The 14,753-nt window shown below is 52.2% G+C and overlaps 1 protein-coding gene across 1 annotated transcript in view; it reads right to left on the bottom strand.

Moving 5' to 3' along the window:
* Window positions 1-14,753, bottom strand: part of CORO7 (coronin 7) — a 56,694-nt gene that overhangs the window by 33,114 nt on the left and 8,827 nt on the right. Inside the window, exons 6-7 of the mRNA XM_026520425.4 lie at window positions 12,574-12,650; window positions 1,084-1,134 (exon numbers count right to left, since the gene is read on the bottom strand). Of these exons, the coding sequence (XP_026376210.1) occupies window positions 1,084-1,134; window positions 12,574-12,650 (128 nt within the window). The remainder of the gene's footprint in view (window positions 1-1,083; window positions 1,135-12,573; window positions 12,651-14,753) is intronic.

A 14,753-nucleotide genomic window follows, 5' to 3' on the forward strand; every position in this document is an offset into this window, starting at 1 on the left:
GCAGGGCCAACCTTTCTGGGAAGCATGGCCATGGTGGGCTGGAATGGGGGGCGGGCTAAAACCACTTCTGCCTGGCTTGGTTCACCTGTCAATACAGGACCTCCTTTTGGTCTTCAGCCAGTCAGAAATGGGACTGGGCTGTCTTGGGCAAAAAGTTGCTGCGGCCTACGCATGCTACAGGTATGGGGAGAAGACCCCCCACCCCTAGCTACTGCTGATCAGGTTTAGGCTGGTGAATCACCCTTGACCCCAGGTAGGGAACCTCCTAGAGACGGACACAGGGTATCAGTGATGGGATGGGCCTCGGTTTCACTGGGGACCTCTATCCCTGAGCTGGCAGCAGGACCCTGATCTTCACCTTCCTCAGGAAAGGAGCCTCCTCATCTTCTAGAAAAATTTTTCAAAACTGTAAACCTACTCATCTCATTTTCTGCTTAAAATGGCCCACAGCCCCGGTGGCAGGCCCTTTACCACGTGCCTGGCACTGAGCTGACATCTAATGAACGAATGATTCTCCAGTGGCTCAATGGCTATAGCATGAACCCAGAGCCCATCACCCACCAGCACTCAAAAGGCCCCAAGCACCCCAACCACCATCACAGACACAAACCAAACACGCTCGGTGCCTGGGTCCCACAGACTCCAGGTATAGAATGGGAGTCCAATGGCTATGAGACTGGAAGCGTATGGGGTGGGCAGCTGTGTCTTTCTGGCTCCTCCAAGGCTGGCCTCTGCCAACTGTGCCAGGAAGGGTCGGGGGGGTGAGGGTCTCAAAGAAGGAGAGGAAGCTGGAATCTCAAATTAGCTTCCTAAAGCCACAGGATGTCTCCACTGAAGGCCTGCGGAAAGCCAGGCTGCACCCTACCCTGTGATCAAAGCCAGGTCCTCCCAGGACCCAAAACATGCTTCCCAGAAAGAGCTTCCAGTAGCAGGAGCCCAGTCCCAGGTGACCCCTACACACCCACTGGGCCTTAGCCAGGGGCATGGGATGTGGCAGAATCTCTGCCAAGAGGTGGAGCCTGCCCGACCTTACCTGCTGGAGCCACTAGGGCCTCAACCCAGCCCCCTGCCCACACAACTCACCTGGGAGGCCCCTGGCTTTGCTCTGGGGTCGAAGATCCGCAGCTGCTTGTCCTGGAAAAGGAGAGAGGAGTAAACAGAGAGTGCACTTAAGACAGGCAGCATCCCTAGGGGCCACCCCCAGGCTATGATGGCCCCACTGCTTAGTACACAGGGCTGGCATCACACACCAGGGGACCCCTCCCCAGTCTGGTCCCTTTTTCTCACTGTAGGGGGCAGGCCCCCCTTCCTGCCCCAGTCACCCACAATAGAGAACTCAGAGATAGGGGTTCACATTTCCTGAGCACCTACTAAGTGCCAGGCCTGCTACATACATGAGCCCTCCCCATCTTTCCAACTACCTCATAAAGTGGTGTTCTCACCGTGACTCCTTCACAGATAGAGAAACTGAGGCCCAGAACCAAACTCCAGGCTACCAGCTGGTAAATGCCCGGCCCTGTGTTCAGCCCAGCGCAGGGAGGCACAAGAGATGATGTCATTTCTACACCTAAAGAACTTGGTGTCTCACCAGGATAGCGAGCTTACACATCCTAACCATCACTCAGCATACAGTTATTGAGTCAGACTACCTAAGGGTGGAGATGGGAACAGATCAAAAGACATATATATCAAAATAAAATGTCCATACCTTGCAGAAGAACTTTATTCCTGTGCAGTAATCGGTGTGTGTGTGCACAAATGTACATGCATAAAGAACTGGGGGAGAAAGGGGGCAGAGTTTGCATCCACTGATTACTTACAGGCTTGGCCATGATAAATTGTTAAATGCTACAAGGAAGGTGCAGAATAACATGGATGGTATGATTCTGCTGCGACAAAAATAAACAAAGATCTGTATTTGACCACATTCCTGTAGCTTTTGCAAGCTTACTGAGCAAGAAGAAAGGTCTTGAACAGCATGGGCTGTGCATTAATGCTGGGTACTGGGGAGGGGAAGGTGGGGGGTGATTAGCTTTTCCGATTTTCATCTTAGCACAGTTCCACTTTGTTTCGATCAGCATGGATTCATATTTTCATGTTTTGAAAAAGAGTGAACCAGCAATGAACAATTGGAATTTGAAATGAAAAACACGATACCATTTAGATCAGCACCAAAAAATCTGAAACACTTAGCTATAAATCTAACAAAATACGTACAAGATCTGTGGGAAGGGTACTAGAAACCTCTGATGAAAAGAATCAAAGAACTAAATAAATAGAGAGATATTCCACGTTCATGGATAGGAATACTCAACACTGTCAAGATATCATTCTTCCCAAGCTGATCTACAGATTTAACAAAATCCCAATGAAAATTCCAGCAAGTTATTTTGTGGTTATTGAGAAATCGATTCTAAAGCTTATATGAACAAGCAAAAGATTCATAATGATCAACACAATACTGAAGGAGAAGACCAAGTCGAAGGACAGACGGTACCTGACTATTCTAAAGCTCTGTTAACCAAGACACTGTGGTATTGGCATAAGGATAAATCGATCGAAGGAAGAGAACAGACAGCCTGGAAACAGAACCCCATAAATACAGTCAACTGATCTTTAACAAAGGAGTGAAGGCAATACAATTGAGAAAAGACAGTCTTTTCAACAAATGGTACTGGAACAACGGTACACCCACATGCGAAAAGATGAATCTACACACAGACTTTACATCTTTTACAAAACCAACTTGAAAGGGATCAAGACCCAAATGTAAAATACAAACCTACAAAAGCTCTAGGAGATAATACAGGAGAAAATCTCGATGACCCTGGACTTGGCGATGACTACTTGTTTTTTTTTTTTTTTTTTTGAAGATTTTATTTATTTATTTGACAGAGAGCGAAACAGCAAGAGAGGAAACACAAGCAGGGGGAGTGGGAGAGGGAGAAGCAGGTTTCCTGCTGAGCAGGGAGCCCGATGCGTGGCTTGATCCCAGGACACTGAGATCGTGACCCGAGCCGAAGGCAGATGCTTAACGACTGAGGCACCAGGTGCCCCTATTTGTTTATTTATTTTTAATTCACTTTCTTTCCTTTTCCTTTCTTTCTTTCTTTCTTTCTTTCTTTTTTTAAAGATTTTATTTATTTGAGAGAGAGAAAGAGAGAGTGCACGCAAGCTGGGGGAGGAGCAAGAGGGGAAGGGATCTCAAGCAGACTCCACACTGAACGGAGTGGAACCTGACAGGGGTCTCAATCTTACAACCCTGAGACCACGACCTGAACTGAAACCAAGAGTTGGACGCTTAACCAACTGAGCCACCCAGGCATCCCTGGCAACAACTTTTTAGATACAACATCAAAAGTATGACCTATGAAAGATGAAACTGGATTTCATTAAAATCACAAACTTCTGGTCTACAGAGACACTGTTAAGAAAATGAAAAGACAAGCCACAGAGTGGGAGAAAATATTTGCACAGCATGTATCTGAGAAAAGACATGTACCCCAAACATACAAAGACACTTAACCTCAAAAATAAGAAAACAATCCAATTTAAAAAGTGGGAAAAAGACCTGAATGAACACCGCACCAAAAAAGATACACAAGATGAAAAGTGAACACATGAAAAGATGTTTAATATCACGCCTCATTAGGGAATTATAAACTAAAACTACAGTGAATTACCACTGCACACCGATTAGAACGGCTAAAATTTAAAAAAATGATAACACCAAATGCTGACAAGGTTAGGGAGCAACAGAAACTCTCATTTGCTGATGGCAATGCAAATGGAACAGCAACTTTGAAGACAGTTTGCAGTTTCTTACAAAGCCAGAAATACTCTTACTATATGATCCAGCGATTATGCTCCTAAGTGTTCATCCAAATGAGTTACGAGGGGAGCCTGGGTGGCTCAATCGGTTAAGTGTCTGCCTTAGACTCAGCTCATGATCTCAGGGTCCTGAGATCAAGCCCTATGTGGAGCCCCACATTGAGCCCCACCTCATGCTCCGTGCTCAGTGGGGAGTCTGCTTGTCCCTCTCCTTCTGCTCTTCCCCCTGCACACATGTGCGCGCGCTCTTTCTCGCTCTCTCTCTAATAAATAAACTCTTAAAAAAAGAACTTAGACCTGTATAGATGTTTATAACACTTTTAAAGTTGCAAAGAACTGGAAGCAATCAACGTGTCCCTCAACAGCTGAACAGATGAACTGTGGTACATTCATATGATGGAATATTATTCAGTGATAAAAAGACTAAGAAGCCAAACCATAAAAATCCTAGAAGAAAATAGAGGGGGAAAAACTTCATGACATCGGATTCGGTAATGATTTCTTGGATAGGACACTAAAAGCACATGGAACAAAAGCAGAAACAGACACAAGGGACTACGTCAAACTTAACTTTTGTTCCTCAAAGTCATCCTAAGGGATGGGAGAAGACGTCTGCAAATCATGTATCTTTTTTTTTTTTTTAAGATTTTATTTATTTATGTGACAGAGAGACAGCCAGCGAGAGAGGGAACACAAGCAGGGGGAGTGGGAGAGGAAGAAGCAGGCTCCCAGCAGAGGAGCCCGATGTGGGACTCGATCCCGGAATGCCCGGATCACGCCCTGAGCCGAAGGCAGACGCTTAACGACTGCGCCACCTAAGCACCCCTGCAAATCATGTATCTGATAAGAGATTAATATCCAGAATATATGAAGATTTCATACAACAACAAAATTAAATAACTCTATTTAAAAAATGGCCACAGGACTTGAACGGACATTCCTCCAAAGATAGACAAATGGCCAACAAATATACGAGAAGAGGTTCATCATCACTAAGCATCAGAGGAACTCAAATTAAAGCCACGAGGAGCTATCACCTCACATCCATTAGGACGGCCACTATCAAAAACTCAGTAAACAAGCGTCAGCGAGGATGTGGAAAAACTGGAACCCTCGTGAGCTGCTGCTGGGCACGTAAGATGGTGCAGCCACTGTGGAAACCAGCGTGGCGGTTCCTCAGAAAAGTAAAAACAGCATCACCTTCTGATCCAGCTATTCCACTTCCGAGTACATACCCAAAAGAAGTGAGAAGAGGGCCACAAAGAGCACATTGTTATTCACAGCACTCACAGCAGCGTTCTGCACAACAGCCAAGAGGGGGAGCCACCCAAGTGTCCACTGACAGAGGAGTGGGTAAACAGTGTGGCATTCACGCACGGTGAATATTATACAGCCTGAAAAAAGAAAACCTGTCACATGCTACAACATAGATGAACCTGGAGGACATTATGATAAATGAAATCAGCCAGTCACAAAAGGACGAATAGTATACGATTCCAACCTACATGAGGTATCTACGCTGGTCAAAAATCGCAGATATGGAGGGTAGAATGGTGCTTACCAAGGGCGAGGGGGAGAGGCAAAGAGAAGCTGAGGTTTAATGGGTATGGAGTTTCAGTTCAAGAGATCTGTTTCACAACAACGTAAGTAAATTTAACCTCACTGTATACTTAAAAATGGTTAAGATGGTAAATTTTATGATGTGCTTTTTACCAGCATAAAGAAATAGCTGTCAGTCCACAAAAAGACATGGGAGGCCCATAAATGCACATTATTAAGTGAAAGACGCCAATCTGGAAAGGCTCTATGTTGCATGATTCCAGCTATAGGACATTAGGGGAAAGGCAAATCTCATGGCAACAGCAAAAAACTCAGTGGTTGCCAGTGGTTTGGGAGAGGAAGGGAGGGACAAAAGGGTGAAGCCCAGGACACTTTTAGGGCGGAGAAGCTATTCTGCACAATGCTGTAATGTGGGTGTATCGTGTCGTGCATTTGTCAAAACCCCTACGATGCAACAAGAGTGAACCCTAATGTAAACTCTGGCCTTTAGTTAACGCAGCAATATTGGTTTAACTATAACAAATGCACCACGCCAACCAACATGAGACCAGATGGGGGGAGGAGGGATATGGGAACTCTTGGAACTATCTGCTCAGTTTCTGCCTGGTTCCTGCCCAGGTGCTTGGGATGCAGGGCTAGCAAATAGTCCCTGCCCAGTACTGGACTCTGCAACCCACAAGCGGTCACGGGGAACTTCGGGGAGAAACTCAGACCTGAGATGAACCTCCAAGGACAAGCAGAGCTTGCACTAGGAAGGGAAAGGTATTCACAGGAAGTGGAAATGCATGAACAAAGATGTGGAAACAGGAACTTGCTGACATGTAACATGAAGGGAAGACAAAGCCATGCAAGGAGACTAGCTGGTGGGAATGGAGGGGGCAGCGATGAGTGCACAACTGGACAAGGGTGGGGGACAGCCCAGAGGCCTTGGAAGCCCAGCCTCCCTTGATAGGCCAGTCCCAGGTCTTCTGGATGCACCTGGAGGGGTCCCCAGGCTCATGGGTCACTCCTGGCAAAGTCTTCGCAGCTGCCGTTTTACTGAGCACTTGCTATGTGCCAGATGGGAAGCGGACAGTACAAGAAGGAGGTGTGCAGCAGCACCATTCCACACCACTCCACAGCTCTGGGCTCAGGAGGATGAGGTTTCAAGACAGAAGAGGACAGAGAGACACACAGGACCAAAACAGGCAGAAAGACCAGTGAAACAGAGAGAGACAGAGAGACAGAGGACAACTAGAGATGGAGGACAGAGACCAGGGAGCGAGAGGCAGAGAACAGGAAGAGAGAGAACGAGACAGTGAGAGACAGAGGATCTTGAGAGATGACGGGCAAGAGAGAATGCCTCCTTGAGGCGCCTGGCTGGCTCAGTTGGTGGAGTGTATGACTCTTGATCTCAGGGTTGTGAGTTCGAGCCCCCCATTGGGTGTAGAGAGTACCTGGAAATAAAACACTAAAAAAGAGAGAGAGAGAAAGAGGATGCCTCCTGGCAGCAAGGGCCACTCCCAGTTAAGCGCCACAGCCACGTGGAGAGCCAGATGGCCTGGGTTTGGGCACCAACTCCACCATTTACAGGCTCCATGACCCGGGCAAATCCCTGAGCCCTGGGTAGGAAAAGGACGTCTGATGGCAGCACTTCTCGTGGGTCAAAGTCCCAATTCTTGCCACACCGGGTACTCCCCAAAGGCAGCCGGGTCAACAGATGCCAGAGTTTGACACTGGATCCACACCAGGGGTCACACTGGACACGGGAGGCTGGGTCATGGCAGAGGGGGTGGCACTGGGCCTTGGAGGTGCACGTTAAGGGCTGGGCTCACAGGCACAACCAGACCGCGGAGCCGGAGAGCAACTGGCCCGGCCATCCGTGAGGCCGGCGCGCCCCCTAGCGGCTGCCTGCACTCTCCCTTAGCTGGAGGAGCGGGGAGGGGAGCAGGAAAGGGCTTCTGCGGGGCCTTAAGAGGGAATCAGGGGCCCTGGGGGCAGAGCCAGATAGCCAGGTGGGAGATGGTGTGGAGAGCGGGAGGCTCTTGGGGGAGGAGGCAGAGTGTTTCCCACACCCCACCGGCCTCAGGCAGCCCTGTGTGTAAACTCAGAGCCCAGCGGGCAACCACTGGCTAAGCAGAGCTCAGGCTCCCCGGTGCTGAGCGCGGGCCCACTCACTGGCTCCCTCCACATGCTCGGGACAAACCAGTGGGCACCTCCCCCTGATCTTCAGTCATGGGGGTGGCCTTCCCTTTTGCACCATTCCCCAAAGGTTTTGGTACTTGACACACCCAGCCGGGATCCTAAGGATCCCCCTTTATAGCAGAAGAGGGTAGCAGTGAACGCAGGATTATGGTGCCTCCCAAGACAGGTCTCAGGAGTGCAGGTCACACCCTGCCGGGTCAGCGCCCCCTCCAGGATGCGGCACCCTGACAACAGCATTGTAAGGAGCTCTGTCCCCACAACTAGAGCACCTAGGTCCAGAGACAGCAGAGGTGGGGGGTGGGTGAGGGCTCCACTCCAGCAACCCGCTCCCGGAATCTGCATGTTCCTCCCTACAACGTTAGGTTCTCTGGGTCTAGAGGGGACGGGGGAGTTCCACTGGACTGAGCTGTGGCCTCATCACACGTTATCCTTCCTCAGGGGACACCGGCAGGCAAGAAGATGAGTCATCACGCCGGCAGGAGGGGACAGGACACAATGGGGCATTCTGCAACTGGGTAGTTCTTCACCCCCCACCCCACCAACCAAACCATGGTAAATAGGGCTCAGCGCCCTGGGGAGGAGGGGCTGGACAGCTCCTGCACACTTTCTCAGTAGACCCTCTGCAGGAACTCCCCAGACCTGACACCCTCTTCCCCATGCTCTAGGGCCTCCACCCCGCTCCACCTGGGAAGCCACTCCCACCTCCTCCCTGCCCACGCTGTCACCTAGTCACCACAGCATGGCACCTGCACTGTCCCCTCTCCCAGGCGCTGCAACACTCCTCAGTCTCCCCACGTCCCCTCCTGTCCCACCCCCACAGTACCATCAGACCCTGCCACCCCCCCATGCCGTGCCCCCACACACCACACCCACTCCTCTCACCTGGCCTTGTAGCTGACCTCAGCCCACCACCCCCACCCCTTTGCCTACAGCTCCTTCGGCTGACACTCTTCACCTGGCTGCTGTCTAACGCAGCAGAAACCCTGGGAGACATGCCTCCATCCTAATCCATCTCTCTGCAGCCACGGCAAAAACAGAATCAACCATGCTGCGGAAGGAAGATGCCTCTCTGACTGCTCCACGGGGAGTGGGCCATGTCAAGCCTCTAGACACATGACCCTCAGACACCCTACCTGGGGCCGGGGGCGGGGGGGGGTTGCGGGGAGATATGGGACAGAGAATGTAAGACCCAGAGGAGCCACCTCTCCCAGGGCCACAGCCTCGACCGGCCTCGGGGGCTGCAGCTCTTAGGTGAAGGGCCATCTAGGTCACACCCACAGGCCAGAGGTGGGCCGTTGGTGGGACCCCCCTCACCAGACAGCAGTCTAGCCTGGCAGCCAGAGAGAGCTCTAACAGAGGTGGCCCCAGCTTGCCCTGAGCCCCGCTGCTGGCTTCCTTCCTCCCTCTCCAGGGCCACGGTCCAGGCAGGCTGGTCTGTGCAAGGGCCACTAAGGCCAGTCCCTGCTCAGAACATTCATACAGGAGGACACCACAACTACCCCTCCTGTGAAGATGCTGCCCTCATCTGCCCAGGGCTGCTCTGCCACTGGGGACACCACAGCACCTTCTTGCCACCCCTCATCACAGCCATGCAGCTCCCACATGGCTGCAGATCTGATCCCCTCAGATACCCACTGGGGCTGTCAGGCCAGAGACAGGCAGGCAGCCCAGAGCCAGGGCCCTGCCTCAGTGACCAGGGCTTTCAACAGCAGGACCAGTACTCCTGCTGCCCCCATTTTTCAGGTTAGGAGCGGCAGGCTCAAAGGGCCGGAATGCTCACCTATAGACATACAAGTCTCCTCCCAAAGCCCAGCCTGGAAACCACAGCCTCCAGGGGGCTGGCATTACTCCTCTGGAAAACAGCTGGCTAAAATCTATCAACCACCTTACCGATCTTCACAACCTAGAAGCCAGCAACATCCCTGGTAAAAATCTAGATCAGGGGTGGGCAAGCTAAAGCCCACAGGCCAAATCAGCCAAATCCAACCCCAGGCCTGATACAGCAAATACAGTTTTACAGCAACGTGGACACGCCCACACACTGACATTTTGTCCGTGGCTGCTTCCTTGTTACAAGGTGGTGCCGACAGATCCGGTGTGGCCGGCAAAACCCCAAGTACTTACTATCCGGTCCTTTATGGAAGTTTGCCAGCCTTTGCTCTAAGCTAAGTCACGTTGAAAATAAAGACCAAAAAACAAAAAAGCAAAGCAAAACAAAACAAAAAAAAATTTTTAAAGATTTTATTTATTTATTTGAGGTGGGGGGAACAGGAGCAGGGAGAGCGGCAGAGGGAGCGGGAGAAGCAGGCTCCCTGCTGAGCAAGGAGCCCAAAGCTCAATCCCAGGACCCCGGGATCATGACCTGAGCCGAAGGCAGACACTCAACTGTCTGAGCCATTCAGGCGCCCCAAGAAACAAAATTTATATGCAAATATATTCAGATGTTACAACTTATAAAAACAGCAAATCGGTAGACCTGTATGATAAAATATCTTGTATAATGTCTGCTCAGAGTTACTGATGAACTGGAGAACATATTTATTATGTGAAACAGGGAACGCAGGATAGAGTAACTTGGAGAGCGTGATCTCCACACATACAGAAAGAGATGCCTCGGAAAAGCTCAGAGAGAAAGATGTCAAAACAGTGACAGGTACTGTCCCTGGGTGGGAGGATTGCAGGTGATGTTTTTTCTTTACTTTTCCACTGCTCTCCCAAATTAGTAAAACACGCACAAACTACTGTACTTTGGTCCCCATAGAGTAAGAATTTCCCGAGAGCATCTGCTCCTGCCTTCCTCCTTCCGTCCCTCTAGGTCTCCTTCTGTGCGCCTCTCTCTCACACACCAGCGGAGGGCGAGGAAATGCAGGGCAGAGAGGGCTTCTCATTGGACGGGGAGGTCACAGCCCAGAACCCTGTGCAGCTGGTGCTTCTGCCTGGAACGCCTGTCCCCTCCTCCTCAGTGAGGCAGGCCCAACTTCACTGTCCCTGGGAAGCCGTGCTCACCAGCACAGAGCCTGAGCAAACGAACCACACCATGCTGTGTGACCACCCCACCTTGCAGCAGGGGCTCCTTGGGCACTGGCAGCCCCATGGATCCCAGAACACAGGCCAATGTCTAGAACCTACTGTCTGATGAACCAAATGGGGGAGAAGCTGATTAAAAAAACTGGGTGGGGGGCACTTGGATGGCTCAGTCAGTTGAGCGTCCAACTCTTGATTTCAGCTCAGGTCATGACCTCTGGGTCATGAGATCAAGCCCTGCATAGGGCTCCAAGCTCAATGTGGAGTCTGCTTGACATTCTCTCTCTCCCTCTCCCTCTGCCCCTCCCCGATTCTGCATCCTCTCTCTCTAAAATAAATAAAGTAATTTTTTTAAAGAACTGGGAAATGAGGCTTCTAAGAAGGCAGAGAAGAGAAATTTGGGAACAGGATCCCCCAAGTATGCAGATCCCACATTTTCTCCCTCAGAGAAGCCCTCGACACCCCCAACTCCCCCCAGCCAGTCCCCAGAGGAGCCCTTGCAGACTCCCATGGCCTCCAACCCTGCATATGTGGATCTAGGATACAGCACATCCCCAGAGGTCCCGAAGCTCACCCATCTCCCCAAATCCAACAGATAAGCGTTATTCACCCCTCAGCAGACTCCTCCTGGTGTCCCCAGCCACCTCCCTCAGGGACCCTGTCGCCCTGGGCCTCAGAGCATAGACTGCCAGCCCTGTCCTGGCTTCCTTCCTGCCATGGGGTGGCCCCTTCCGTCTCCTGCACAGATTCCAGCCCTTCCTCCAGGCTCACTCTACCACCCTCTTCTCTCCCACTCTGAGGGCATTCCTCTTTCCCCCCGACACGTACCCTGGAACACAGATGCCACCTGGGCTTCAACCTTCACCTCAGACTACTGCCCAGAGCTCTAGTCCACCGACATCCCAGTCCCCTCCAGCCCAACAGGCCTAGAATTACCCCTAGAAGCACCCTGTCTGGACGGCAGGCTTCCTCCAGCCTGCAACCCAGGAACCGGCCTCATGACCCCCCCAAACCTCACCCCAGCCCAGCACCAGCCCACAGCTCTCCCCTCCGCGTCCCCCAAGCCTCTCTGCATCACCTCTGGCCAAGCATGATCCTGTCTCTCCCAGGAGATGTCCTACTCTCCCTTTTAAATAATGCCCATCCCTGCAATGTTCTGTCCACACTGCAACTGGGGAGCTTTCAAAACACAAATGTGCTCACCTCATGCCACAGCCCACCCCTCTCTGCCTTTAAATGCCCCAAGGGCTCCTGCTGCTTCTACTGTAATCCTGTGCACACAACTCCAACCTCGCCCACTGCACTCTGCACCCAGCCCCTTCTAGGTCTGCACCTGTCACTACTCTGCCCAGCTCTCCCCATCCAACCCCATTAACTCTCCCTTCGGGGCTCCCGCCTGAGGCCAAGCCTCCTGGCCTCTCAACCAGCTCAGAGCTCCTCGTGTCCCTCTCTCTGAGCCCGTGTCACGGTTCACACTGATCTTTTCATGTGTATGATGCCTTGGCCCAGTAGGCAACCAGGTGAGCACAGGGCCTGGCACCCGTGAGGACCCCGAGGCCTGCTGACTGGCTGTGGGGGCTGGCACAAAGCCCTGTGTAGGGATGCTGCTCTACACGACCCTCTGGAGAGGACAGCAGTGTGGACAAAGCCCACAGCAGCCAGGTGAGGCTGGCTGAGGGTGGGGAGCAGTCGACTACACAAACCAGGGCCCCTTTCTGACAAGGGACCCCACGCCCTGGTACCGAGAAGATGTGGGGGTTTTGAGGTGTGAAGCAGAAAGTGAGGACAGCCGAGATGGGGGGAGGGGATTCACAAATGCCCCTGACCTGAGTGCTTTTCTGCCCCATAAATATCACGGAGCCAGCCAGGTAGAGCCCAGGACATGTGCTCCTCAACACGATATCCCCACAGAGCTGGCCACGCCTCAGTCCCCACCAGAGGCACTTCCCTAAGACTCACGGCCCAGCGGCTTACCTTGCACATCGTGCCCACCAGGGCTCCGTCCCAGCTCCAGACAGCACCCTGAACCAGGTCCGCATGGGCCGCCAGCTCTGCAGAAAAGCAGCCAAAGTCAGGAGGGGGCCCAGGTCTCCCAACTCTGTCCTGGGCAATGGGGGCACCAGGGAAGTGGGCGCAGGAGGGCCTAGCTTGGGGTTATGCCCAGGATAGAGGCAAAAGCTGCAAGGGTCTCTCTCTTCAGCTGGAGGAGCAAGGGCAACTGCACTTTCAGACGCGCTGCACTGCGCCTGGACTTCTTCCTTTAGCCCTGCCCCCATCAGGCCACGCTTCTACTCAAAGACCTTCTGAGCCTCCCTGCTTCTCACTCGGCCCAGCTCTCACGTCCCGCCCAGGCTTACTTCCAGTCACTCACCAACACACCCCGACTGAGTCACACCAGCCCGTGGCCAAGCCACACACATTCCCACCCTGGGCTCTGCTTGGGCCATCCTTGCTCCTACCCCAGTGTGACAGTTTTAAAATATGTCCACAAATTATGTGATGCTCGTCCTATTATAGGTTGAACTGTCTCCCCACAAAAAAATGCTGGGATGCCTGACCGGCAATGTCGGAAGACCATGCGACTTCTTGACCTTGGGGTCGGGAGTTCAAGCCCCACACTGGGTAGAGAGATTCCTTAAAAACAAACAAACTTAAAAAAAAAAAAAGATGCCGACGTCCTAATCCTTAGCACCTGTGCAGTACCCTTCTTTGGAAACACGGTCTTTGCAGAAGATCAACTTAAGCAGATATCATTAGGGTGGGTCCTAGTCCAGTAGGACTGGTCCTCATGAAAAGGGAAATTTGGACACAGAGTCAGACGGGCACAGAGGGAAGACAATGCAAAGACACAGAGAAAACACCACCTCCAAGCCGAGGGACGCCTGGGAGGCCTGGGACGGACTTGCCCTCATCACCCTCAGAAGGCGCGCGCCCTGCCCGGCCCCCTGGGTTTCAGACTTCCGTTCACCAGACTATGAGACAGGAAGTTCCTGTTATTTGAAGTCATCCAGTTTTTGGTGCTTCATTACCGCAGCCCTAGGGATCTAACGCACCCTGCCTTCAAAATGTGGCGCCTAATTCCCCTTCTCTTGAGTGTGAGCAGCACTTAGTAACTCGCTTCTAACGAAGAGAGCCTGGTGTAAGTGGAGGCGTGTGACTTCCAAGGCAGGGTCATGAAAGGCACTGCCGCTTCCTCCCTGCTCCATCCCCCATGGATGGCCCACCAGAGGCAGCCAGCCACCACACTGCGGGGGCACTCAGGCAGCCCAGGGAGAGGCCCCATGGCAGGGACTGAGGTGTCCTGCTCACAGCCAGCACCGTGTCCGTGAACCCTTTGAGACGCCGAGCCTCCTGCCCCAATCAAGTCTTCCAATGAGGAAGCCAATGTCTCAACTGCAACCTCATGGTCCCTGAGCCAGAACCACCCAGTTGAGCAGCTCCCAAATCTCTGACCCTCAGAAACTGTGAGATGATAAATGTTTGTAATTACTTTAAGCCTCTACATTCTGTGATGATCCATTTCGCAGCAGCAGATAACCACTTTGCCCAGGCTTACTCCCCTGGGATTAACCCCAGCCCTGCTGCCCACCTGCTCCGTGGCCTTGGCCCTGTTGTTTAACCTCATCTGTGACATGGGAATGGCAGCGATGCCCAGTGGAACCACTGTGCCGGGTAGGCAGGAAGCCCTCAGTACAGCTCCGGGCCTGAGAGGGCTTGAGACACAGCAGTTAGAGCTGGGTGACCCACTAATGACAGACTGCCTGGTGACTGTCCCCTCTGCTCCAAAGGTCAAGCTGGTCTCCTTGATGGTGCCAGGAGCTGGGTAGTTCACACTACCGACAGCCCTCAGTTGGCCCCTTGGTCCTAGCCCCAGAGCTGAAGACCTCACCTCAGTGAGCTTGGCCCACCCTGGATGCTCTGCACAGTCCTAGAAGGCATGGCTGTCCTTTAACTCTCAGAGCATCATGTCTTTGCCCTAAAAAGGGGATGAGCGTGTCAGGGCCTCGGCAGAAACGACTCCGTGGCGTCAGCACAAAACACTAGGCCTCTGCATAGGTCACAGGGTCACAACCATTCACTGAGGAATCTGACCCAAAGCTGTCATCATCTATGCGGGTCTGAATGTTTGTGTCCACCCCCCACCTCCCATATGT

Source organism: Ursus arctos, unplaced genomic scaffold (genome assembly GCF_023065955.2).
Source record: "Ursus arctos isolate Adak ecotype North America unplaced genomic scaffold, UrsArc2.0 scaffold_2, whole genome shotgun sequence".
Classification (NCBI taxonomy): domain Eukaryota; kingdom Metazoa; phylum Chordata; class Mammalia; order Carnivora; family Ursidae; genus Ursus; species Ursus arctos.